This window comes from Onychostruthus taczanowskii, unplaced genomic scaffold (assembly GCF_017590055.1).
Source record: "Onychostruthus taczanowskii isolate IOZ18803 unplaced genomic scaffold, ASM1759005v1 scaffold11, whole genome shotgun sequence".
Lineage (NCBI taxonomy): Eukaryota > Metazoa > Chordata > Aves > Passeriformes > Passeridae > Onychostruthus > Onychostruthus taczanowskii.
The window spans coordinates 37,835-63,795 of record NW_024497629.1 but is presented as its reverse complement, the minus strand read 5'-3'; the positions used below and the strand labels follow the sequence as shown (position 1 = coordinate 63,795).

Here is a 25,961-nt window from a genome sequence, read left to right as displayed (position 1 = left end):
CCTGGTTCCTCTCTCCAGGCATCCTTTGCCTCCACAGATCTCACAGCATCATAGGTCTCATCCAAAATACCTACAGGGAGGCAAAATTATTCAAGCTTGTTCAAGTTGTTCACAGGAAAATGCTGGCATGGGGGTAACCGAGATTAACTATTTTACAAAAAAAAAAAAAAAATACAGCCAAAGTGGGAAGGTGTAGAACAAGTACCAAAGAGGCAGGAGGACTGCTGCGCTAAAATGGCATAGGATTCTTCATCCTCAACAGCTGATGGGGAATGTAAAAGTGACACACGGGGTAAGAGGTCATGGAAAAATGTGCGCTATCTAGTTTGACAATTAAGGATCAAACTTGATCCTAATGCGTGGTAGATTCAAAGCAAGCAAAGGAATTCAGACCTCCTTGCTCCTGCAAATTATGTATTCTGCACACTCTCGTAGGTTTTCCTGTAATTTACTTCATTTGAGTCAGCTTAATAGGCCATTAGGGCTGTTAAACACCAATGACCTGCCTTTGCCTCCAGAAATCCCTGTAGCTCTGATAGCCAGAAGTGAAAATAACATTCTGAAGATGAGCTGCTGCAAACTTACTTCATTTTTGTAAAACTCCTTCCAAGAGCCTCTGCTGTAGCCCTTTTTGGATAAGAACCAACTGGGCTAGACAATCCTTGGATCCGACCAAGGGCAAATCTGTTCAGGACATTAAGCTACCAGAGCCCATTAGAAAGGAGGGAGAATGGTCTCTCAGTGTGAACAAAGGAGTAAAAAGCACAGAGTTGAGGGGTTTTACAAAGAGACTTTAAAGCAGAATATGTCTGCCTGACCACACAGGGAGCTCTTGGCCTCAGTGACCCAGGACATGTCTCACAGCCAGAGCAGAGGACCAAGAACTGAGGCTGTGGACTAATACCCACCTCACAAAGAACTGCTGGTTGAAGTTGTGTTGTGCCTGCAAGGTTGTTTGTTTTCTTCTTCCTGCTGATGCCAAAGTTATATTCATCTTCATTTCGGTACAAGAGGGACAGCTTTCCCAGACACAGCATGTAGAAAGGTTACAGTCAACAGGAATAAAATTCTTGTATGTGGGATGGCTGCATGGGGAAGGATAACTCTGTGTCTTCTAAAACAGAACTGCTTGTTTCCACTTCTGCATTTATAACCCCTTACCAAAGATACACTCCAGGGCGAGTGTACCTTTAGGTCCCCTCATCTGTTATTTTTAGACATTGACACGATCCCCCTGTGCCTTTCCTTTTCCAGGCCAAGCAGCTCTCTCAGCCTCTCCTGGTATGACAGATGCTCCAACTTCTTAATTATCTTCATGGCCCTTTGCTGGGCTCACTTCAGTGTGTCTCTCTTGTACTGGGGAGCTTAGGAGCTGGACATTGTGCTTTAGATGCATCCAGAATCAGAAAATCTTTTTTTTTCTTAAGTCTTAACATCAAATGAGAAATGCTGTCAGAAAGATTCTAGAAAAAACATATGACTGGCAGGATAAGAAAAGCTTACAAATATATCTGCCTGTAAGAGACAGAGCTGGTGAGTAAGACAGAAGGATAAGGTGGAATAGGCCAGGTTCCTCTGGGTGAACAGAGATTACCTGAGCAAAGGAAGCCAAGTAAGGAGCCACAGGTCTGAGAGAATACCTGTAGAAACAGCCCTGCTGCAAGGGATTATACAGAATGCCAATAGCATGTTATTTCTGGCTCTGGCAGAGCCCAGGTGTCTCTATCATGTTACACTGCCAAGGCCACAGAAGCCATGAGCTATCACAGAATCACAGCATAAGCTGAGTGGGAAGGGACCCATGAGGATCACTGAGTCCAGCTCCTGGCTGTGCACAGGACCATCCCCAAGAATTCTGTGGAAATCACAAACCTGCCAAAGATGCCCTTTCTGTCCTGTCACAGTGATGTGGCTGCAAGTGCAGGTGTATTGTCACCCAGCCCCAGGGGACAGGTTGACCAGAGGTCCAGCTTGGTGTGGTACCTTCCCAGGGGGGTCAGCTGTACAACTGGTCAGCAACCAGGGCTGAGGTGTTCATGCCTCTCCAAACGTGCCAGGCTGTTTCTCACCTTTTCCCTTCCCTGAGATGATGCTTAGCCAGTAACTGTGGCAGTAGATGCTTTTTCATGCAAGAATACCCTCACTGATCTGGCAGTTCTGATCTGTTCTGTTCTGATCTGATCTGTTCTCGAGTGACAAGCAGTAAGTCCAGCTGTGAACTGTGCCAGAAGGGCTAGGAAAACATTGCAGGGCTGACTGTCCAGAATGTGTTAAAAATGCTCACAGAAACTTCTTTTGGCTGCTCTCAGAGTTTAGGAATGCCTGGAGAATGTGATAATTTGGACATTCCGCTGGGCAGTGTTCTCTGTGCTCTCAGTCATACAGCTAAATGGTTGCTATTTCAGCTACTGTGCCCTGCAAACATCAGTCCTAGAGAGCTGTTCTCTCCTTGCAGGAAGGCTGCATGGTCGTGGTATGATTTGAGCCTGATCTTCAGATAGCTGGGTCTAAATTATTTTCATTTTCCATGTATATTATTTGGCTATGTAAAAAGGTCATCAACAATTCACGGGAAGGCTGACAGAGGAATAGAGGAATCTAAAGTCATAATCATAGGTCAAAAGGAAAGATAAATACTGCACAAACAAGGATGGGAAATGTGAGCTGATGTAGAAAAAGGTGTGAACCATAGCCCTCCTCTGGAAATATTGTTTTAGGGAAACCCTTGATAAGGCTGTAGGTACAGTTTACCTCCTCTGTGCTGAAACCTGTGAGAATATTGTGCTGCAAAGGTCAAGAAAGGAATTCCTGAACCTGTCTAAGGTAGAATCACAGATTGGAAAAGAACTCTAAGGTCATGAACCCAACCATTAAGCCAACACTACTAATCCACCACTAAAACACGTCCCTCAAATCCACATGTGCACATCTTTTAAATACCTCCAGCGATGCTGACTCCAACACTGCCCTGGGCAGCCTTCTCCACTGCTTGACCACCCCTTCCTTGAATAATTTTTTCTAAATGTCCGATCTAAACCTCCCCTGGAGCAATTTGAGGCCATTTCCTCTTGTCCTGTTGTTTGTTACTTGGGAGCAGAGCCCGACCTCCACCAGGCTTCACCTTCCTGTCAGGGAGCTGTAGAGGGTGAGAAGGTCCCCCCTCAGCCTCCTTTTCTCCAGGCTGAGCCCCTTTCCCAGCTCCCTCAGCTGCTCCTCACCAGACCTGTGCTCCAGACCCTTCTCCATCTCTGTTGTCCTTCCCTGGACACACTCCAGCACCTCAGTGGCCTTCCTGTCATGAGGGACCCCAAAAAAGAGAGAACACAAGATTTTTAATGTTTCACCAGTGCCAAGCACAGGGGAACAATCATTGCCTTGGTCAGTCCAAACACAGCTCTGAGAACACAGCTCTGTGCTTTTGCACATCTCCTCTGAATCCCTTTGAATTCATTCATTGCACAAATTGAAGTGTAGAGATACAAAGGTTATTGGAAGAGATCAGCAAACAATCTACCCATCACCTCACTGCCACAAACCCACATGGAAACAGAATCAAAGCCTCTCCTCCATGTCAGCAATTGTATAGCCTGTTCTTACAAACCTCTACTGAAGGAAACTTTGCAGCCACCCTGGGTAGCCTAAATTTGTGCTTCTAAATGTTATAATTGCATGTTTTCCATAACCACCAGCATATTTATTTTTGCTTCAAATTGTGTGACTTCAGCCAGCCATTGCTGTGAACATCCATGTCAGTCCTTTTTCAAGGGACAAACTATTACTGTGTCCATACCTGAGTCTTGTCCTATCTAATCTGAACAACCTTCAGCCTGTTCATGAGATTATGGCTCTTGTCATTGAGATTATACAATGCTCTTGTCTTAGCATTCCCATGGCTTTCCTTTGGATGCTCTCCAATCCATATCCGGACACAGGGCTCCAGCCAAAACATCAACAGCATCACACAGTGCACTTTTGTTACCTCCCAGGTCTCCAATTAAAAATATTTGCTAAAAAATTAATAATATTTCAACATCATCACAGTGAGTGAATTTAGGTAGCAATTTCTTAGGACTCCCTCCAGAATAATTTCTGCAAGATTGAGGTGGGCAAAACTATCTAAAGTCATATGATAGAGATAATAAATGAAGCCCCAGCATTGTCAGATTCACCCCAAAAACTGTTATCTCAAAGTAATCTACCTATTAGCTCCAATATGCTTGGGATTCACTCTGTCATCACATGTTAAAAAACACACAAAATTCAGACTCAAGAATATCAGATGGTGTAAGAATCTGCAGTGTTGCGTCCAGTTTCTGAGATGTTCTGGCATCTTTTTTCTGTGTTTGAATACAATTGACAGTGGGGTTTGATGACACAAATTGCTGAGATTAATTTCTAGACATGAGACTGAAGTGTGAATGTCCAGGACTGGAATGAGGATGGGTGAGCCAAGAGAGCTGCAACAGCTTCATTTCTAAGTTGTTTCCACATTTGATTTCCCTTTGAACAGTATCTCCCAGGGTGCAGCTATGTGGGAGCCCTACCCTGGTCTGTCTTTCGTGACAAATGAAATGTGTTCACGTGCTTTTGCAACAGCATATTTCCAGTGAATTACAGGATCCCTGTGGCTCTGCCCTGGCTTGGATGAGCACTTGTGGTTCAGAGCAAGTGTCCTCTAGCACACCTCTTGCTTTCTTGATCTGCTAATTGCAGATCAAATGTTTAAATAAAAATGTTGTGGGGTTGAGACTTTAGAATCCAGGAAGTTCACAGTTTCTGGTGACATGACTACATGATGAATGAGTACAGGAAAAAACATCAGGATGATCAGGACATCCCCTGTGCTCACATACCAAGTTGATTACATACTTAATGCTCTGACATTGTATAATTTTCACATTCTCCTGCAAAGTAAACCAAGATTTCTCATACCTTTAGGCTGCAGTTTGATGATAAGCCTTGAGCAGAAACCCTCTTTTAAGAAAGCCTTGGTGACATTCTTTCCCATTCTCACACTGCAATATTCTCTTTCTTAAATTTTTGGGGAAAAAAAAAATCACAAAAAAACCCCACAAAAAACCCCAAAAAAACCCTCAAAAAACCCCCCAAAACCCAACAAAACAAAGGACAAAAAAAAAGGGTGTTTGGGGACAGTGGGTTTAATACAGCCCAGTTTTCCAGTCAAGGCTTGGCAGTGTGGAAAGTGTGACTCCACCACGCAGGTGGCACAGGTAACTCAGCCTAAACCAATTCTGCAGCCTCTTCATCTCAGCCTCTGCACTGGCACTGCTGCACATTCAAACCTAGAAGCAGTCAGCCAAGGGAGTAACTTTGGGAGAAATTGGCTTTTTCTCTAAGGATGGACCATGAACTCGTGTTGAGCAGCTTGCCAGGGCAGAAAGGAAGAGGTCCTCCTTGTCCTTATCCTCCTGCTCTGTCTGCCAGCCCTTGTTCCATCTCCCTTCCCTGCTTGGGGCCACTCAGCTGCTCCTCTCCTTGCTCTGGCACTAACTGGGACCTTCTCCAAGCTGATCAGAGTCAGATGAAAGTCAGCTGGACACCTTATTGCTGCTTTAGTTTTCTGCAGGGACAGGGAGTTAAACTGAGTAAGAATCTGGAAGGCATCAGCACAAGGCCATCAATAAAACCAATCTGCAGAGAGAGAGGTGGTGGCATTAAGTGTTCCAGATGTAGCATTGGCCTTCTACTTGTTCAGATTCCTGAACCAGCTTGGGTGGGCAATAAATCAGACCGAAGGCACAAAAACAGTGAAGACAAAGACATGCTGTAAGGGCAACAAGGGCATCAGTCATGCCAATTTAATCACCTTAAAACTGCTGCAAACAGCTGAGTCTGACTCACCACCTTGCAGGGAGCAGCAGGTGAGCAGGTTTGCAGAAAAGGAAACAGAGCTGCCTCCTGAATTAATCAGTGTTTAAAAAATAATTTCCCCACAACATGAGCTTAATCCCAGGGGTTTCCACAGAGCTCAGTCAGCCACTGCCTCACACACTGCTGTGGAAACAAATTCCATTGATAAACCAACTGTTATCAAACACTGCAGGGACAAGGGTTCCACTGTTACTTGGACAGATGTCCCCTATTTGTGTGTTCTTGGTTCCACACATTGTTCAATGTAGAAACATACATAACACATCAGAATTTCCCCTGATTTCTGGGAATTCCCATACCTATCAGAGCCATGGGTCTGCATCTCTGTGCAGCTTCTCCCAAGGGCATAAATGTGTCTCCACAGAGCCTTCCAGGCCCAGCCCACAGCAAGCAGGCTGCCAGCTCAGGTAGGAAAATTTTAGGGGTTTCCTCCTTTATAGTTTAAGTCAAAGCCCACAGACATTTTGCCATAGCTACAAAACATGATTTTGCTGCTCTCAGTCCTCAACACCCTCTTTTGTTAGAATAAAGCTGGTGAGTAACAGCAGTGGAACAAGTTAGTCCACTAATCTGCAGATAAGACACTGAGGGACTCAGATCAGTGCAGGGGGAAATAATGAGCACAACCTGATGAATGGTATCAGGAAATATCTCCACTTAAAATGCATTGTGGGTTTCTGCAGTGGCATATCTGCTCAGCCTCACACTTGAAATTTGAGTGCAGGCTCTAGAGGCAACTTCTTTTCTGGGCAACAATAACTTGTTCAACAAATTATAAAAGTTCCTGTGGTTTAATTTGTCTTTGAGAGAGCAGACTGGGCTATGTAGAAATCAGATGATGTTTGGGATGAATCTAATTAGAAGATCTCTTTGAACCACCTAAGAAGGTAAATCATACTAAATCTCTAGGCATTGTCTTTATTTGCTAAAATGTGTGATGATGACTATTGTGCTGGGTGGATTTGCAAGAGAAGGTGTAATTATTTCACAGTATTAATGAAAAAGAGAAGTTTAGAGAAAAATTAATAAGAAGGTCATGTATCTCCCCTACATCCTGGGTTAAAATGAGACCTTGCTATTTACCTCTGGGAATCCTCTGCATTTTAGAATTAACTTTAAACAATATTTTCCAGCCTGAGTGCTGTGGAGAATGAGCATTTCACAGCAAATCTGGACTTCTTTAGGTCTCTGGGTCTTTATAAGTTGAAGATACTTATTGTTTCCCAGGAGACAGTTTGTATGAGAAATGAGGAATGCGTCTGCACATGTGCTTTACCCATTGAAGGCAGACAGATACTCGAGAATTTTCTCACTAAAATTTTTACAGCAATGCTTTATTCATTGAGAAATTAAATGAACAAGGGGAGCAGCCACATTGCTTGAGAACAACATTTAATACTTCTCCCCATTCGCAACTTTTTGTTTGTTTTTCTGCCTTTCTAGATGCTGGCTTGGAATGTTTTGGAGCTTTAAACAGCTACCAAAGCCAGAGTAGCAGCCTAGCTCTCATTTACATGAGTTGTCCTCTATATGGTGACTTATATGTACAATTAACAGGGTGTTTGCTGTCAGCTGCATAAAGTCACACAAAAGATGTGTTTGAAAATAGAGGCTGAGCCACCATATTTGAATATGAAGGCAAGTTGGGGAGCAGGGCAAAAGATAAATGCAAAACTGTGCCAGATGTTGTTTACCCTCATCATAAATTTTGTTTAATGACCCTTTTGCCTTTCTATTATCTGTTTCATCAACCTGTTACCAGTGTAACACAAATTCTTTGTGCAGATTAAGTTTTTTTACCATATGTTGTGAGAATATGCTGAATATACAAAGCTACCAGAGACCTTTGTTTAGTTAGTGCTTCAATTATTAAGTCATGTCACAATCTCAGGAACATGTGTCAAGCTTATAATGTTTGCCTCATGATCCACCTTAATCAATTGTGATCTTGGGATCAGCCAGATCCATGGAAGTCTTGAGTTTGTTACAAGGGGATGATGTCTTCAAAATAGGAAAATAGTCTCTTCTGTGGAATTCTGGATATACTGACAGACATGCCCAGGAAACTGAAAAAATTTCACCACACTTTCCCCCCCAATTCTTTAGCCATTCATTGATAGGATTAAAAAAAGTCTGCAACACTCTTTTATTTTAATTGATTTTGGTGTGGGCTGAAAAGATACTCTGAATCACTGTGATGTCCTTTCTAGTTTTTCCTGTGTAGGAGTATAAGAGCAGCTATACTGTGTTAGCTCAGATGTCTAGATAAAAGAGGGAAAAATTTTTCTTTCTTTGTTTATTTTATTTTGTTTTGATTTACTCTTGTTTTGGTTTTGGTTTATGTTGGTTTGGAGGGTTTGGTTTTTTGTTTTGGTTTTGGTTTTTTCCCTCCATTACTATCCTAAAATATCTTAAAATTAATTTTCCTTCTTTAATTGCATCTCAGAATTCAGTTGACATTTTCTTCAGATCCCATTTCTGAGTGGTAATTGTCAGTTCAGAGTCCATCACAGAATACATACTGCCATGATCATTTCTGTCTGCCTTACACTTAGAAGTTCTGAATTTCATGATCAAGTCACTCAATCTCCTGTGACCCCAACGCAGACCTTCACAGGCAGACTTTGCTTTTGTTAGTCTCAACCAAGTAAAATTTCCCATGGTGTTGCATCACTGATCATTGCCTTTTCCACATCACTTGAGAACAAAAAGTAAGGTACAAGCTTACACTTCATTCCTTCAGAGCTCTGGTGATAACATCTCTGTATTGGAACAGAAAATAATTTATCCCTACTTTTGCCTCCTCCAGATCAGTATCCAGGTGAAGTCCCACTCCAGATGGATCTCTCTAAGAACCACATTTGGTGAGAAAAGTCACAAATCCCTGCTGGGCACCCACCTTGGTGATATCAAGTACATGCTTGGCTATAAACTCCTTGCCATCCTCTTCCAATTCACCAGGTGAGACCACAGATCATGTTCATATTGTTGTTTTCTGTCATGGACTCGTCTGAGCAGGAAAGTGCCAGCAAAGCCTCAGCCTGCCTGGGAGCACCAGTTCTGATAAATGATGGTTGCAATAGGCAGCCACTGGTGCATTCAGGAGGTGCTGATTTTTCTCTTTTCCCCTAGTGACTCACTGCCTTGCAAAATTTGAGTTTGGATGAACAGCCTTTTCAATGGGAAAAGATTGCAGTTTTACAAGAGTTTATGATTTTAATCAGGCTGATGTTATCCACTCAGGCACTGTTCAGTACTGTGCTTAGAGTCTTTCCTCAGTGCTTAAAATGATTTTCACAATTCTCTTGGGTTCTGCCTTTTTCTCCTTTTCTTTAGCTCTCTACTAGTTGTTAATTCTGGAGCTAAGAAAGTGCTTTTTTAGGAATAACCAGAAAGTGCATATTCACAGCCAAATATTTATCTTTTATGTATTCTTTACCTCCCTTTCTCTATTCCCCTTGGTTGTATAAATGTGTCAGCATTTATACATGGTAAAACCATGAATGTTTTACCTCTCCCTTTATGTGTCATCATGCAGTCTGCTGTGTGACTACATTAGCTCAGGAATTAATGAGGTAGAAAATGTTATTGGGGTGTGGGGGGTGTGGGTATGTGTGTGTGTGATTTCAGGGACCACATTATATTCTTGTGTGACATGGTCCTTACATTCTAGTTTACCTATTTGTTAACTTCAGTGCAATTAATGGAGAAGTTTGCTAAAACCTCAAGATAACACTGCTTATTTCCAGGAAATGCCACTTTTCATTGTGTCCACTGCTAGCCAAGGGGTAACAAACACATAGAAATCTGTACCTGAGCCCATGGTGATGCTACAACCCTCTCCAGAGTGGGATGCAGCAGGTGGCAGAGCTCTCCCTACTGCAAGAGGACAGGCCCTCACTTGCAGCAACATTCGTAATTGCGCCCTCATCTCCTGGCTGTGCAATTCCCAAAAACCACCAAGAGTGTTGACTTTGAAGATCCAAAGTCAACTTTTCTCATGGCAGATTTTCAGCACCTCCTTTGTCCCTGTTAGGAATCTGCTCAGAACTCTGCTTTCTTCAAACAAATTTCTTTCTCCTGTTTTGAGCAGATACAGCTGACTTGAGGCTGCACAGCAAAGTCACCAGGCAAAATGCCATCCCCAAGCACTACAGGTCTCCACTGCCTGTTCCTGCTGGTCTCAGCCTGCTGCCAGACACTACAGGACTCAAACTTCTATCCATTGTCCTATATAGTGAGTATCCTTCCCCACCCCCACTGGTTTTCATTGGGTCTCTGCTTGTATCACCCTGATGTTCTCCTTTACACCCACAAAAGCTTGGAAGAAGTCAGAATGAGACTGGGGTGGGAATCTGAATCCAGAGTGTGTAAAAGAGATGGAGAAATCCAAAACTGGAGGGACTTTTAACTTCCCAGTTAAAAGTCCCTCCAGAAGGCACTGAACAAAACACATCTTGTTTCTCACTGTGCTGGTCTGTAAGGGATTTCAACTGCTGTCCCTGGAGCTAAGTCTACATAACATATATGTGGGCACTGCTCCTGGACGGAATTCACCCATCCCAGGAGAGAGAAACCAAATATATCTAGAAGTGATATGTTTGCAGGTAGGTGACAGGACTGTCTCAGCAGCAGGACAAGTGCACATGATCAAAACTCCACTCCTGAGTGATTTGTGTTTAGATGTTGCCCATGAACGAAGATTTTACTTTAGTTTTCCACTTTTTCAATAATCCTCAGAGATCCTTTCTGTTTCACCAACAGTGTGAATTATGGAAAGCCATTTTGTGCTTCGTCCTGTACACGTTTGTTAACAGACGGTTTCTGCACATTTTTCGCAAACAAAAAAAGACAAATTTTCCCTAACAAAAAATACAAAAAAGGAACAGAGAAACTAAGGTTCTAACTAAATGGAAGTAAATATAATCTGGTAAATCTACCAACTCTTGGTCATCACAGTTAGTATTAGACCAGACAATACTTCTTTTATCTTCTCATTGTGGGCAAATGGAGAACCTCTTTCTTTGAGAAAGTTGAAAAAAAAGGAAAGGAAAAGTGAAGAGAAAGGTGGGAACTCCTTAAGCTCTTTCTACCACTACCCCCTCCTTTGGCAAAGCAAGATATGTCTGGTTGCAGCAGCCCCATCTGTGCTTCAGCAGATGTCGAACAGTGGCCAAATATCTAATTTGGTCTGTTTTTTCAAGCTGTCTTCATCTCAGCACTTTGGAGTTTTCATGAAAAAAAGCAACACCTTTTTTTTAGCACCACTGATCATGGGACAGCCTGCAGATGAGTCATTACTTAATGGTGTGAAATATGCGAAGTCTTTAGCAACCTAGCAATACCCTTTGGTTGTTTGGGAGAATAACTGAAAGAGGAAACCACTGAGTCCAAACCTGGAGGAGGATGTGGGTCACAGGGCACTTTCTGTAACTCCTGCAGCCAACCTCTAACACGAAGGTACCATCCCAGCAGTGCAAGAAGTGCCAGCACTGCCTGGGATCCTCACCCCAGCACAGCTGTGATACAAAACGCAGCTCTAATCACACACCAGATGGTTCCTGTATGTAAAGAGACGACTCGAGAGTTGCCAAGCTATTCACCCTTTCTGTAAATAAAGGTTTCAGTAGGAACCAAGAAACTGGCAAAGCTGCAAATTTCCTGCCTGTGTCTTTGCTTGTTCTTTAGCCTTTCTTGCTAATAGTGGTGCCAATGTATTTTTAGGGCACAATTAAAAAAAAGATAAGATGGTCTGACTCTGACTTGGCTGCAGCCTGTGTAAACCCAACCATAGTGAAATGGTGCTAACCCCTGCCATGGTCAGCTGTGTGCTACTGATGGCCCCAAAATAGCTGAGCTGGAAACTGAGCTGAAGCCAAGGCTTTTCATTCCCCTTTCTTCTCCTGCTCAGGCTGGCTCTGCTGCTGCAGGGGTGGGAGCTCTGAGCAAGGAGGAAAGCAAAAGGTGATCAAAGTCCAGTTTCTGGATTCAAAGGCTGAGTGACCAGGTTTCCCAAGCAGCTCACAAGGCTGGCCCAGGACTAAGTGCACTGTGTCAGCCCTGTAGTGGTCTTGAAGCTCAGACACAAAAATCCTCCTGAGCTGGGACAGTTGGCTTGCACAGATATGCAAAGAGGCATCTGCAAACTCAGTACATCCCTCAGCTGGTGCTTAACCCTTCCTTGCTTGGAAGAAAGAAATTTTCTATTTAAAGAGGAAGATGGGGTGGGAAGTTGGAGAGATGAGGCCAAGATTGGTGGGAAAAAATTATCTATGTCAGTATTTTCTTCCCTAATTTCTTTTCCCATCAACAGCAGCTGAAGTTTCACTTTGTTATTGTCATGGAGCTTCACCATTTTATTTTTTTTTCCCCCACAGATTGACAGCACGCTAGGGCAAGAAAGCTTCTACCCCGAGATGCAAAGGCAGAAGCGAAACAGTACGTACACAAATGTATGGTAACAGAGCAGGTTTCCAGTAGGCTCAGGGTGAAATCACTGCCAGGGACAGCATCTCTTGATGTACTGAACTGGGAACATCAAGGACAAAGTGTGGTTGTGGTTTAACCCCAGCCAAGCACCACAGTGCCCTTTGCTCACTCTCCCTCTGTGCGATGGGGAACAGAATCAGAAGGATAAAGTGAGAAAACTCATGGGATGAGTTAAAGACAAGATAATCCTATATGGCTCAGTCTGTGGTTAGCAACACATCAACTTACTGATTCTAAGGAGAGAAGGGATGAGACAGCTCTTCTATGAATATATTATGTCATTTGTATCAGCTTCCTATGCTCTGACAGCAAAAAAATCTGGTTTTTGTCAGACAAGGAGCAGATAGAACAGAAGCAGAATATCTGCTCAGTGGGAAGCAAGAAGACTTCCTAAGCAGAATGCCACACTAAGCTACCATTAAATAGCAACAAAGACCCCCAGTGCTAAACTAGAGGCCATCAATTTGTGATTTACCCTCAAACACAGCTTTGCAGTCTCATTTTATTTCTCTTTCAGTGCTTATTCTTGACCTCCCCTTTCCGGAGCATACTTTTGACATTGAATTAAGCCTGCAGGATTCATCTTATCTGGAGCCAATCAAAGACTATTTCAAAAACATTGATCTTCCAATTAATATTTCAAATGTACAAACAACAGTTTCAAACATCAGCATTACAACAGGTGGGTTGGTTATCGATTTGTTTATTCTGGATAATGTGGGGTTTTGTCAGTATTTGATGTCTCCCACATTTACCACCCATCATCTTCAGAATCAGCAAAACTGAACCATCTCTGCTCCTGCTGAAAGACCCGGCAAGGCTGAAGCTGTAGCACACAACAGCACAGTTTCTGTCTGTCTCTCACCACTCCTCTTTATATAATGTTGGCATTAGGAACAGCTCTGAGTGCTTTTCCTAAGGAAGGGACAAAGCCGGAGGAAGCCTGAACCAAAGGATTTTGTTGCAGTTTGGCTAAGAAGCAGTCTGAGTTACTTTCAAGTTTCAGGAAGCTGTGACAGCAGTTATCAGACTGTTTACTTCCCTCCTCCTGTATCTGGAATGTAGATGGCTGTAAGAGGCTGTACTCTGACCCTGACAGACACAGGCTGCACGAGATAGAGCTCGCTTAACCTGTTCTCACAGGGCAAGATATCAGCCAGGTTTTATTACACGAGTTGTGGTTGTGCTGCATCACGTGCAAGTAACACAGCAGAACACAAACAAACACACCAAGCATTTACAACAGCAGAGGAGATGTGATACCTTCTTATCACTGAGCCACAAAGAAGCAAAAGGAAGTGTTCAACAGTTTCCAGAACAACATGTAAATGCATCTTATAAAGGCCTTCAGGCTCACGTGTAATGTGTGAAAAGAAATATGTTAATATCTTACTTTGCCAATGACACATTAAGAGCAGAAAAAATTAGTGATGTGCTCTGTTTTGCTTTTTTTTTTTTTTTTTTTTTTGGGGGGGGGGGGGGGGGGGGTTTGGTTTTTTTGTTTTTGTTTTTTTTTTTTTTTTTGTTTGATTTGATTTTTTTGGTTTTGTTGGTTTTGGTTTTGGCTTGGTTTTGTTTTGGTTTGGGTTTTTGATTGGTTTCTGGTTTTTAGTGCATTAAAGCACTGAGTGCTTATGCTACCTTCTCTCACATACCATCTGCCAGGGGACAGAACAACCAGAACAACACAACACCTCATTAGCCACTGGGACTCTGAATGATCCTGCTCTTACAATCTCTAAAAGCCTATACACTTGCTTTCAGGTCAGATGACATAAAAACATTCAGTCTGAAAAGTATTATGGGACCCTGGCCAGTATGCCAGGCAAATTTTTAGGATCAGACTTCACATCTCCATTCAGTTACTTGAAAGCAATTGATCAGACTTTTCCCTGTAGCAGTCTGGTTCCCATTTATTTTTAGTCATTTACAATTAGTAGAGTAAAATTTGCAAGCTGTCAGGTCATCATTATGGCATCATTCAAGTGAACTCACAATAAGGGCAACTTTTTGAGATCCCTGTCATGAAGACACAGAAAGGTAAATATTTATCTTGCAATAGCTATGCCCCATTTACCATTCTCATGGTATTTCTCTTTCTGACTGCAGTCTGCCTGCCCAGTGGTGAGAATAGCAGCTGCTGTTTCTGTGAAAATGGATATGCCTGGCCGAGCACGGTGTGCAGTGATGTGATGCCCTGCCCTTCTCTGAGCCTGGAACCAGCCCTGCCCTGTGGCTACGTGCAGAAAATGCCTTTCTATGGACCCTACTGTGAGCCCCAGACTGAAGGTGAGGAGACTCAGGGCAGAACTTCATTGCTGTGCAGCTCACACACTGCTTAGAGATGAAAGGTGTGATGAAAAAGCACATTGGGACTGAGCTGGCAACCGCACAGCCTGTAAAAGTAGAAAGTCTGCAGAGATGGTCTAAAGCTCTTCTCCTTGTGATATGGGCCCCCCTTGACCCAAACACTTGCAGATATTTAGTTGCATTTGGAGCCCCAGCTCCTGGAATCACTCCCATTCCTCTTTGGGACTTCCAGCTTTCACTGAGCCAAGAAAGTTTAATCTCATCAGATTTTCAACAGATTTTTCACTTCATAAGCATTGTTTTTTATTATTTTGCATTTATTTTTATGTCTTTCCTCACAGAGTCATGTGGTATGGGAGAGCCCATTGTAATGAACATGTCAGTCAGACTTGACTCAGACTTCCAGGATGATCTCAAGGATTCTTCCTCTCTGTTATACCAAAAATACAAAGCAGACCTTGAAAGAGCGGTAATGGCTTTAGGTTTTTTATCTCTGAAGATTGAGAGCCCCCTAAGTAATGTAGTGTTTACCCCAAGTGCCTGGTGTTTACCCCAGGTGCCTGGGTGGTCAGTGTCTCTGTGGGGAGCTGGGAAGTGTCTCAGTGGGAGCTGCAAAGTGGGGCAAAGCTGACTCCATTGACAATATTCCCATTTATTTTAATACACTGGGAAGTATTTAGGCATCTTTTGTATATAAAGCAGGGAAAAAAAATCCTATTATTTGTCCTAGCTTAAATCCATGTGGGTACACATGGAATGAAACCATGAACAGAAATGTGTTCCGTGACACCAGCAGAGCACCAGGCCTGTTCTATCAGATATGCTACATATCAGGAATGGAGAGTTTCCTATTTTAAGCACACTGCAGTAATACACAGAGGACTTACACCATCTCACCTGTCTTTGTTTACAGTTTAATGCCAGCTACAGATGTTTACCAGGCTTTGTATCAGCAACAGTAACAGGTTTTAGGTAAGTAAATAAGTTCATTTTTTCCTAGAAGACACAAATCTTCCTCAAGGAGACACAAGTCAGCAAAGTTTAATTCACTCTGCCTAGAACCCACTCCCAGCATGCACACACTGAATAACAGAGTAATTGCTGCAAAGCAAAGCCCAGCTATGAACATGGAAATGGGATTGCAGGTAGCATTCATCACTGTGCAAAAGTCCAAGAAACACAATAATTCCCCATCTGGAGCAAAGGCTTTTATGGAAAAGATTGAGCTCCACCCAAAGGGGAAAAGAATGTGAATAAACCTAACATCACTTCCTAGGCCATGAGGAAGATGAATAGCACATTGACTCTGGGTACAGCCTTGTATAAAAGAGACGTTGCTGCTGTCCACACATATTTAAATGCAGCTGCACTTTAGGTTCCTAAGGAAAGTTTACTAAAAATAAGCATCAGACAAGGAAGGTGTCACATAAAGGTGTTTCTTTTCAGGGAAGAGCTGTAGCACAATTTTCTAGTGTAATAAGTTTTGAGTTCCAAGAGGAGTCTCCACAGGGGAGTCCTGTGAGGTCTTCCCATCCATGCAAGATGGGTCACCACAACACAGAAAACCACTAATATCCAAGGATATTTAATTCTGATGCTCATCTCTTTCTTGTATCTGTTTAGCCCTGGAAGTGTTTTTGTGAACTTTGATGTAAGAACAGGAGCAGCAAGCTTCACTCAGGTTGGAGATTCCAACAGAGCTGTACCGCAGTTTCTGGATTCGTCATACCAGCTAAACCCATTTACCTTCACAAGAGTAATCACTAGTAAGTTTAAAGCTCTCAGTACTTTCCTTCTACCTTTACTTTAGTATTTTTAGCCTGAATCATGTAGCTGCCCTATACTGTTGATGATTTGGTACTGAACTTTCAAGAAACATTTAATTCTTAGTTATTTCATTTTATCCTGTGTCACCAAAGCTTAGGACCTTCATGAGGGGACCATGCATGCAGTACCTCCCATGAAAAACCTCCAGCTACTCCACTGGTCAGTTATTGGTTGGACTTGATTATTTCAGGGGTCTTTTCCAGCCTAAATGATTCTAAATGATCCCTGATGTGGTTCTGTCCAGGGGAGAGAGATTGAACACCCTTAATTCACCTCCAGAACTGAGACAGCTTTAAGAATATCAGGCTGCCAACGTTTCCTGCTCTTTAAAGCAAAACATAAAACTCTTGCAGTTTACATGACAACACATTCCCCTTGACTTCCTTGGCACATTTTCCATGCTGCTGCTGGACATTGTGTTACAATTCAGCTGCTGATCAAGTGCCCTGGAGGTGTTCTGCTCTCAGTGCACTGAGTGCTGGACTGTCTGTCTCAGAGGATTACTTCAACCTGGTTGCTTCTCCTCCCAGCTTATCTAATTAGAAAGTAGTGGTGGTGATAATAATATTTCTAACTCTGCATAAAACCTTCTGGAATTTTTAGCTGAGAAAGATACTAAAAGAATATGTTGAGGGAAAATCCCATGGGCTGTACCAGAGATGGTACCCTGCAGCTGACGTGAAGCACCTGGAACCCCTATAAGATGAAAGACACTAAAAAGATGTGAGCTGAAGTGACAGTCATGCAGAATGTTGCTCTCTGTCTTCCCAGATCAGACAAACTTCACCGTGAAACCCTCGAACATTTTTGAAGGAGACACAGTAAGACTGACCTGTGAGATAAATTCAACATTTTCCAATGTGACCTGGTATCACTTTGACCAGACCATCTCAGCTGGCTCCCAGTACTCAATAGAGACAGTTTTAGAATCCAGAAGATCAACTCTTAAAATTACCAATGTTACAACAAAGGATTCTGGTATGATTTTCCATTGTTAAAACAGCAGATGTAAATCTTTATTGTGGCTAGTTCTATAAAAAGCAAAGATGAATGCAGTGTCTGCATTTTCTACAGGAAATGTGAAGATTACACTGCCCCTCATAATTTTCCTGTTGTCTTTGTTAATGATCTACCTGTTGACTGGCATTGCCAGTAAAATGTGAACTGACTGAAGTGATTGTACATGACTGGGTGTTCTCAGTGCCAGGCTTCATTATTATACCAGGGAGATGGTGCTGGCTGCATGGCTGTGAGGCCTTCCCACCCTTTTGGTGTGGTGACTGGAGGCTGTGGTTGAATTTGTCCTTAATGCCCTTGCCCCCTACACACACACATGACCTAATTAAATCAGAGTTCAGAGTTACAGTTTTGCATGTTTAGGGATTTTTGAAAATCAGAAACAGGTAAACTGGGGGCATTTTTCTAGGAGGATATATCAGGGGAATTATTATGTATTATCAGAGCTAGGGCTCCAGCTTCCCCTCAGTACATGTCTTTGAACCATGAATTCTACATTTAACTTCAAAAAGGGTAGCCTGTGACCAGGTATTTGGGCACATGTATGTGAGGTAAGAATAGTGGATCCAAAATTCTTCAGACTGAGGATGCCCTGAATCTGGGTGTTTCCACTCCCATGTAAGTGGTCTGCTCATTTGGCTATCCCAGTGGGGAAGGGAAATCCACATACTTAAAATATGTGGGAAATTTGGAGCTCCGATTGCCAGTCTCAAAACCAAGCCTGGCTGCATGCAGGGGACTCGTGCCTGAGAGAGTGGCTGATAAAGAGAAAGGGACCTGTGGGTCCTGCCCAGTGGCAAGCTGAACGTGGCAGCCAGGAGGGACAGCCGTGCCCTGAGGGGGCACCAGGCACAGCATCGCCAGCCAGGCAAGGCAGGGGACCATCCTCCTCTGCTCTGGGTTGGAGAGCCAGTGGCAAGCTGAACGTGGCAGCCAGGAGGGACAGCCGTGCCCTGAGGGGGCACCAGGCACAGCATCGCCAGCCAGGCAAGGCAGGGGACGATCCTCCTCTGCTCTGGGTTGGGGAGGCCTCATTTCAAGTCCTGGGGGCAGTTTTGGGCACCAAAATACAAAAAAGGCATCAAGCTATTGGAGAGAGTCCAAAGGAGGCCACAAGGATAGTGAAGGGCTTGAAGGAGAAGCGGTATGAGAAGGAGCTGAGGTCATTTGGTCTGTTCAGCCTTGAGGAGACCGAGGAGAGGCCTCATTGTGTCTTCAGCTTCCTCATGAGGGGAAGCAGAGGGGCAGGTACAGATCTGTTCTCCCTGGTGACCAGGGACAGGACTCAAGGAGGTGGCATGAAGCTGAGTCAGGGGAGGTTTTGGTTAACTGAGAAAAGTTTTTCACCCAGAGGGTGGTTGAACACTGGAACAGGCTCCCAAGGGCAGTGGTAACAGCACCAAGCCTGAGAGCTCAAATGTTTGAACAATGCTCCCAGGTACATGGTGTCACTGTTGGAGTGTCCTGTGCAGGGCCAAGAGTTAGGCTCAATGATCCTGACAGGTCTCTTCCAACTCAGCATATTCTGTGATTCTGTGATAAATACTCTGCTCTGTTTGGCAGTGCCTTCTGAGCAGCTTAAGAGCCTCCACTCCAAGGCCAGTTCTGGTGGAGTCCACCCTGGGCACCTTTCTGTCACCTATTCTCTGTAGGAATATTTTTAACACGACATACTGCTGCCAGAAGGACTATGGGCAATATACAGATCCCAAAGCACCTACTCGGCCAGATTTGAAGCATTTTGGTCTGAGAACACTCATCTCAACAATCCATCAACACTGAATCCTAATCTAGATACATTTGGCACCAGGGGTCTGCAGAAAGCATTCTGCAGGCGACCTGAGGGTACAAATTGATCAGCAAGTAGCAGAGCCGCTGCAGAGCAGGGACATGTGAAAACCAGCTGTGGAAAAATAGAGGCAAACTCAGCAAAAACTGTTGTTTATGCTTCACAGGTTCCTATAGTTGTGTGTTCATAATGAACAGCCTGTATCACACAGAGATACACAACACCACAGAAACAATATCTGTCTTTCCACTGAATGTCACTCCAAACTTTGAGGACATCGATGTCACATGTAACAGTCCTGAAGTGCAAGCTAAGGGTCTTTTGTTGTCCTGTTGCATTGACAGACACTTGACATCGCTTAAGGTTTCCTGGAAAGTAAATGGAACAATCAACATTACAGGTAAGATTAACAAAAGGTTGTCTTTCACCTGCTAGGTTTGCTCACTGCTCAGAGGTCTCCTTCTAAGTGGCTGCCCCAAAGTCCTGGGATGAATACAGGGTGTGCTCCAAAGGTGTGAGTGGCAGGGGAAGGACAGACTCTGTATGTGTTGTGCAGGTGCCAGTGGGGTTTCGGGCATCTCCATGCACTGATGCCTTAAACTGTGCCATTCTGGATGGGAACAGCTGCCCAGACCAGCAACACACCAGCTTGTTCCAGAAAGTTTATTTCTGCATGGTCTAATTTTGAGAGCAGGGATGACTGCATCAGTCTGTACTGCTAGCTCAGGAATCACCCTTGGGGTACAAAGATCTTTCATGTACCACATACTGAGATTTGGCAGTCGTGAGGTACAAGTGCTGCACTGTGAAACAGCTGCAATACAGATAAATATGAGCACTGTTTGTGTCTCCACCCGTAGCTGTGATACTTCCCATACCAGCTGAGTCAGACAGATAAATATGAGCACTGTTTGTGTCTCCACCCGTAGCTGATCATGATACTTCCCATACCAGCTGAGTCATAGGCATCCCGTAAGGCTTTTCAATATAAAGAGTTAATAAGGCGCCAAGTAAATGTGCTACAAAGAGCTACAAAGTAACATGAACAGAAATGCTCATAAATGTCTACCAACCATCACCCTAAACGGTCTATTGCCTCTTTTAATATTTTATGAGTATGAAGTTACAGTTTATTGTTAACTATTGGCAGTAAATTAAACTTTCCAGAAAGCAGGACAGCAAACTGAGATAAAATCTTCAAAGCTCATGCATGCAGTCACCAGGGGACGGTTACCAGCACGAAGCAGTGCTTGCAGGGAGGGGGATCCTGGCCCACTGCCCTGGGCTGTTTTACCTCTGATTCCCTGTGGCCAGGCTTTACCACAAGAAAAGCTCTGCTCTGCTCTCATGTCACCTGTGCTGTCACCTGCAGCGTGGGACAGCTTTAGTGCTCACAGCTAAACCAGCACTCTTCAGGTCTGAAGCTGAATGACTGTCAAGTACCTCCATATTTTTATTTCAAAATTAGACAACATTAAAATCTGCAGTGTTTACTCCTGTTTTACTTACATTTACTCACCCTAAATAACACAAATAGGGTTAGGCTTAACCAGAATTCTCTTCAGTTTAGTTGACCCTGAAATTTCCAAGCAGTATGGTTGCATTCTGGCTGGTTTTGGCAGGAGGAATCTCAGCACAGAGCTGTGAGTGTTGCCAGAGTAAAAGATGTCAATGAACTTCAGCAATGATGAGTTAAAAGTGCCATGATGTCAATTACATACAAACCCACAAGGGTTTCCATGGCTGCAGTGATTGCTTGTGCCTTCCAGAGGTATTTTTGGACACCTGTAGCCCTTCAAACAATGCTTATTTCTCCCTAGGAGTAACCATCTTGAGTGGCAACTGCACTGGATACCAGCTCAACATCAATGAGTCACTGTGCCCCCCTGAGAAGTCAGGTGCAGTGACCACGTACACGTGTGAGATGGAGACTGGACACGGAGCCAGGCGCGCTCGAAGCATCGGAGTCACGTACCTGCGGAAAGGTCAGGGGCAGGGACTCGTGACAGGGCAACAGCTCTTTAATGCATACTTGTGAGAAAATGGTTAAAAGTAACCCTCATGAATGTGGCTTTTGTCCTGTGTTGTCTCAGCCCACGTAACAATATCTTCAAGCACAAACTCAACAGTTTCCGAGGGATACGGGTTCAACGTAACGTGCGAAAGTGATGTGAGCAATTATGACAGCATCAGTTGGAAAATCCAGTCTGGAAATGACACAAAAACAGTAGATTGTGATATGTGCATCAAAAATAGCAAATTCCCAGCTGTGTCTGTGCTCACAGTGAAGTCTGCCTCGCAGGAGTGGAGAGGTGAGTAAATATGGTCTCATTGGCTACAAAGGCAATGAAATCTCTGTACCAGATCATTTACAGCATCCCTAACCCTGCAAATCACTGTGCAGCCTGGCCACAATAAATAAAAAGCCCCCAGGGTTAAAATTTTAAGTGTTGGAGGACACCAAGGCTTGATGTTGCCAACAGCACTGTATTTGTTCAGCATTCATGATCATGCAAAAGCTGAGGAGCGCTTCTGTCGACTGAGACATGGTTTTGTGTCACTTCTTTTAGGCACCTACATCTGCACATTCTCCCAGAAAAGCCTGGACAGTTCTGCCAACATTACCATGGAGGTGATTTTCTTGCCCCTGAAGCAGAACATCCTGATAGACCCCATTTCAACATTAATACAGTGCCAAGTGCCATATGCCCTCGAGTGCTGCATAAGTGCAAAGACCGTGGGAGACTACAGGGTTACATTTGTGGTTCAACAAAATGAATTTCAAGTTGGTAAGACACAATAAACTTGCAGAATCATTAGTTTCACTCTGTGTCACAACCCAGTCTCTGGGTTTTTTGTTTTCAGTTAGGTCTGTGTAAACAAGTCATACTTACTGCTTTCATGACAACCCAAGAGCACTTCTGAGGGTGCAAAGAAAGGGAAATGGACTTTTTTTAGGATGTTGAGCATGCCTGGGGAACATGTCTGGGATTAATACTGAACTGAAGTCAGAAGTCACTGCTATAGTGATAAATACATAATAGATAAAGTCAACATTTGGTTTGACTTGCCAGGCAGGGAGAAGTGAGCATCCTGAACTTTCTTCAGATTGGAAATTGCTGAACTCCTTTTATTTGCTTTTATCTTCCATTCTGCCACTTTTTAAAATGAATATGTTACTTAAGAAAATCTACTAATTAATGAAAATGTCGAGTAACCCATTAAGAATGCAATTCAAAAAATGACTCCATTTTCTTTGAGGATACAGGGAGCACATCTTTAACAATACAAAAGCCTAAGCTCCTGTGTCTTCAAATTTAGGGCAATTCTGCAGCTTCCCTGAGATGTTTTCATATACTATAAGTTTTCAAGTAGTTGCTTTTTATACACTAGAATTTTTTGAGTGAGTTATAAAAATGTTACTTTTGGAAAAAAAAAAAAAAACAAATATGATCTACCAAAAATAACTCAGGAAACATGCAGGAGCACAAAAACAACAGGCTGAGTAGTAAAGCAGGTGGAGACTGAGGAGGCCTTCAGAAGCTAAGAGAAAAGGCAAGGATGTTGTTGGAAGAGACTGCAGCTGGAGACCCACCTTCAGGCACAGGCATTCTGAAAAGCACTGGGAGTGTGGCACAGATCCTGAGTTCAAAAGAACCACGTAAGAGCAGCCAAACGCTATCCCAGCCTAACTGAAACACCTGTGGTAAAAGCAGGAATAGTATCCTCAAAAATTATTTTCAAAGCAAATTTTGGTTACTGCACAGTTAAGAGGGTTTGGGGAGGATTTGCTCACACAGCAGTAAATGAAAAAGTATTGATCATGCAGCAGCTGCCAGATTTATTACGGAGGGAGTAAGACACAGAGGTCAGCATACAGAGAGGGAACTTTTTCACAAAGGAAAGTTGGTTTTTTTTCCTAATACCTACAGAAAATAAAGACTTGCCAATGCTTTCTGCTGGTTTTACTTGACTGACCCCAAATCTGTGTTAACCTGTCTTCATCCGTCTGTACAGAGAAAAAGAAAAAAGACAATTTGCTTTGTTACATGTACAATCACACGGAAAAAGAATGCAACAAAGAGAAAGAGTTCACGGCATATTGCAAGTTTATCAACCGCATCGGACAGGGAGTTGACAGTGAACATATAAGACTGCACTTGATACCTGGTAAGGAAAAAAGTTACTGTTTATAGCTGTTATACAGGACATTACAATATCTTTGTTAAATCAGATGCCACAAATTCATCACCAGTGACATCTAACAGAAACAGTTTTTTGTTATCCAAGAACTTTTGTCTCCTTTTCTGAATGAAATTTTTACACACAGAGGAAAATATCAGTTTTGATGGAATTAAAAAAAAAATAGACAAGATGCGTTGCCTTTGCTGTATTTGAGAGTGGACCCAGCATGTTTCACAGCAGTGACAGTTTAATCACTACCACAGGCTGCACCACCAAGCTTCATCCCCCGTGTCGAAATGTGGTCACGCAGCTCCCAGCTTGCACCAACCTTTTAGCAAGGATCAAAGACTGTGGTGCCTCATCAGGCTCAGGAGGACAGCCTGTGGGAGAGCATTTCCACTTTGAACACAAGAAGGGCAACCTCTGTGAGGTGCTGCAGAGACCAGGGCATCTTGCAGTCAGCTCTGCGGGGAGTGTTTGGTAATTAGAATTCAGCATTGCTAAATCCAGCTTTGATGTTTAGCTCTGACAAGAGTTTGGATATTTCAGCTCTTTTATTCTAAATTGGAAAGGAAGAAATGTTGCACATCTCCCTGATGCAGAAATGTTCTTTTTTCCACAGCAGTGGTACCTACAGTTGAATCACTGTATCTGACAGATTTCACTCTCTTAGGCAATAAATATGCAGACACTTTAATTACTTTAATCACTTTAATCAGCAGATACTTACTGATATGACTAAGCCAATCAAAGGCAATTAGCAACACCCACGGTTCATCAAAAAGGTGTTGAGGCCTCACTGTCAAGGTCTTAATGAATTTCCTGTTAGTACTACAGCAGTACTGAGTACCTTAACAGAATAATTTTGTACGAATTATTGTTCGCTTAATGGTCAATATAATCCCACTCCAGCTCTGTCTAACCCTGTAGTCTAATGAATAAATCTAAGTCTTTGGGTGTTGGTTTGTTGATTTGAATCAGTACTCAAAATTTGGAGCTTTATTAAATTTCCTTTTTAATTCCCTGATTCATAAAAATAAGGAATGTGAGACATATACACCCTGAAAGATCATAATTAATGAAAACAGTAAACTGAAATCCTAATTTAAAGATCTTTGAACAGATCACAAGTTTTGTGGGGGAAATTAATTCATCTCCCTGCTTCTTATTTTCTATCTCTGTCTCCTCTCTGTACAGGTAAGAAAATTTCCTGCTCAGACAGCTTGGGCGTTGGAACAGAAAGGGCCATATTAATAAAGCCATGCTGTGATGTAAAAAATCCAAAAGGTTTTACTCGAGGCAATATAACTTACCAGTGCATCAACAGCTCATGGAAGGTTGCAAGGAATGACTGCCTGTCTGGACCAATAAATGACCTGCTGAGTAGTGCTGAGGTAACCCTCGTGGGTTTGGGGAGGTTGGGGTGGGGAGAAAAAGCGTTAGTTACATGACTTTTGCTTATCATAATCTAAAATATATGAAGCATTTAAAAGTTTATTTTAAAAGATATGAAGAATTTTTGGCTTTATTTACACCAGCCAGCAAAAGAGCCGAGGCCGCTCCCGGGACACGGAGGGCCTGAGGCACTGCATGGATAATGTCCATTCAGATGAGTGCTCTGTTCCCAGGCAAGGTGACCTTGTCCATGGCATCCATGAGGAGCAGTTCCCAGCCTGGAGCGTTCCCCGAGCTGTGCTCGGGCACAAGCCCAGAGCATGTTACAGAGCACACCAACAGTGAGGCTGTAGGAACAACTCTGGGCCACAGTCACCTTTCTCTCAGCCAGGCTAGAGGATTTCACACATGTGATGTGCTGTTATCTTCTGTTCCAGTCCTTGGTCAGCAGCCCCGAGGCAAAAGCTCAACTACCCTCCTACCTTGCACAGCTTAAGGAACAGACAACAAAGGAGCTAACCACAATAAACAATTCTTCAGCAAACCTAGGTGCAATTGTTACCATCCTGGATATGGTCTCCTCTATCCCAGCTGAGGCAGAGGAGCTCACTATGCAGGTAAGGTTTTACTTTAAGTCTTATTTACACCTACCAAGCCCTTTGGCCCCTTTTGTCAGAGAGGATGATGTTCTCCCTGAAGAAGTTTCACACTTGCTTAGGATCAAGATCAGGAAAGTGTTAAGGGAATGAGATGAAGTGACAGCAAAGATACAGAGAGGTTTATGAAAACTCAAAATGATGAGGACAAGGAGTCTATGCATTAAAAAGAAGCTGCTGTAAGCTTAGCAACTAGAAACATTTTAGGAACAAATGGATATCTCCAGCATTCTAAGACAGGAAAAGACAAGGGATGATGGATAAAAAATTGGACATGACCAGCAATGTGCTCTTGCAGCCCAGACACCCAAACATGTCCTGGGCTGCTTAACAAGGAGTGTGACCAGCAGGTTGAGGGAGGTGATTCTGTCCCTCTACTCTGCTCTGGTGAGATCCCACCT

General features: G+C 43.2%; 1 protein-coding gene across 2 annotated transcripts in view; it reads left to right on the top strand.

Annotated features, from left to right (window-relative positions):
- The window catches only part of ADGRF5 (adhesion G protein-coupled receptor F5), a 41,189-nt gene that overhangs the window by 7,897 nt on the left and 7,331 nt on the right, over nucleotides 1–25,961 (top strand). For both annotated transcript variants that reach the window (XM_041420149.1, XM_041420139.1), the window contains 16 exons: nucleotides 8,702–8,853; nucleotides 9,986–10,129; nucleotides 12,270–12,330; nucleotides 12,899–13,063; nucleotides 14,491–14,670; nucleotides 15,033–15,160; nucleotides 15,605–15,663; nucleotides 16,315–16,457; nucleotides 17,290–17,496; nucleotides 19,491–19,724; nucleotides 21,145–21,309; nucleotides 21,418–21,636; nucleotides 21,895–22,113; nucleotides 23,342–23,494; nucleotides 24,707–24,903; nucleotides 25,342–25,521. In XM_041420149.1, coding sequence (XP_041276083.1) covers nucleotides 10,028–10,129; nucleotides 12,270–12,330; nucleotides 12,899–13,063; nucleotides 14,491–14,670; nucleotides 15,033–15,160; nucleotides 15,605–15,663; nucleotides 16,315–16,457; nucleotides 17,290–17,496; nucleotides 19,491–19,724; nucleotides 21,145–21,309; nucleotides 21,418–21,636; nucleotides 21,895–22,113; nucleotides 23,342–23,494; nucleotides 24,707–24,903; nucleotides 25,342–25,521 — 2,412 coding nt within the window. In that variant the 5' untranslated portion in view covers nucleotides 8,702–8,853; nucleotides 9,986–10,027. The remainder of the gene's footprint in view (nucleotides 1–8,701; nucleotides 8,854–9,985; nucleotides 10,130–12,269; nucleotides 12,331–12,898; nucleotides 13,064–14,490; nucleotides 14,671–15,032; nucleotides 15,161–15,604; nucleotides 15,664–16,314; nucleotides 16,458–17,289; nucleotides 17,497–19,490; nucleotides 19,725–21,144; nucleotides 21,310–21,417; nucleotides 21,637–21,894; nucleotides 22,114–23,341; nucleotides 23,495–24,706; nucleotides 24,904–25,341; nucleotides 25,522–25,961) is intronic.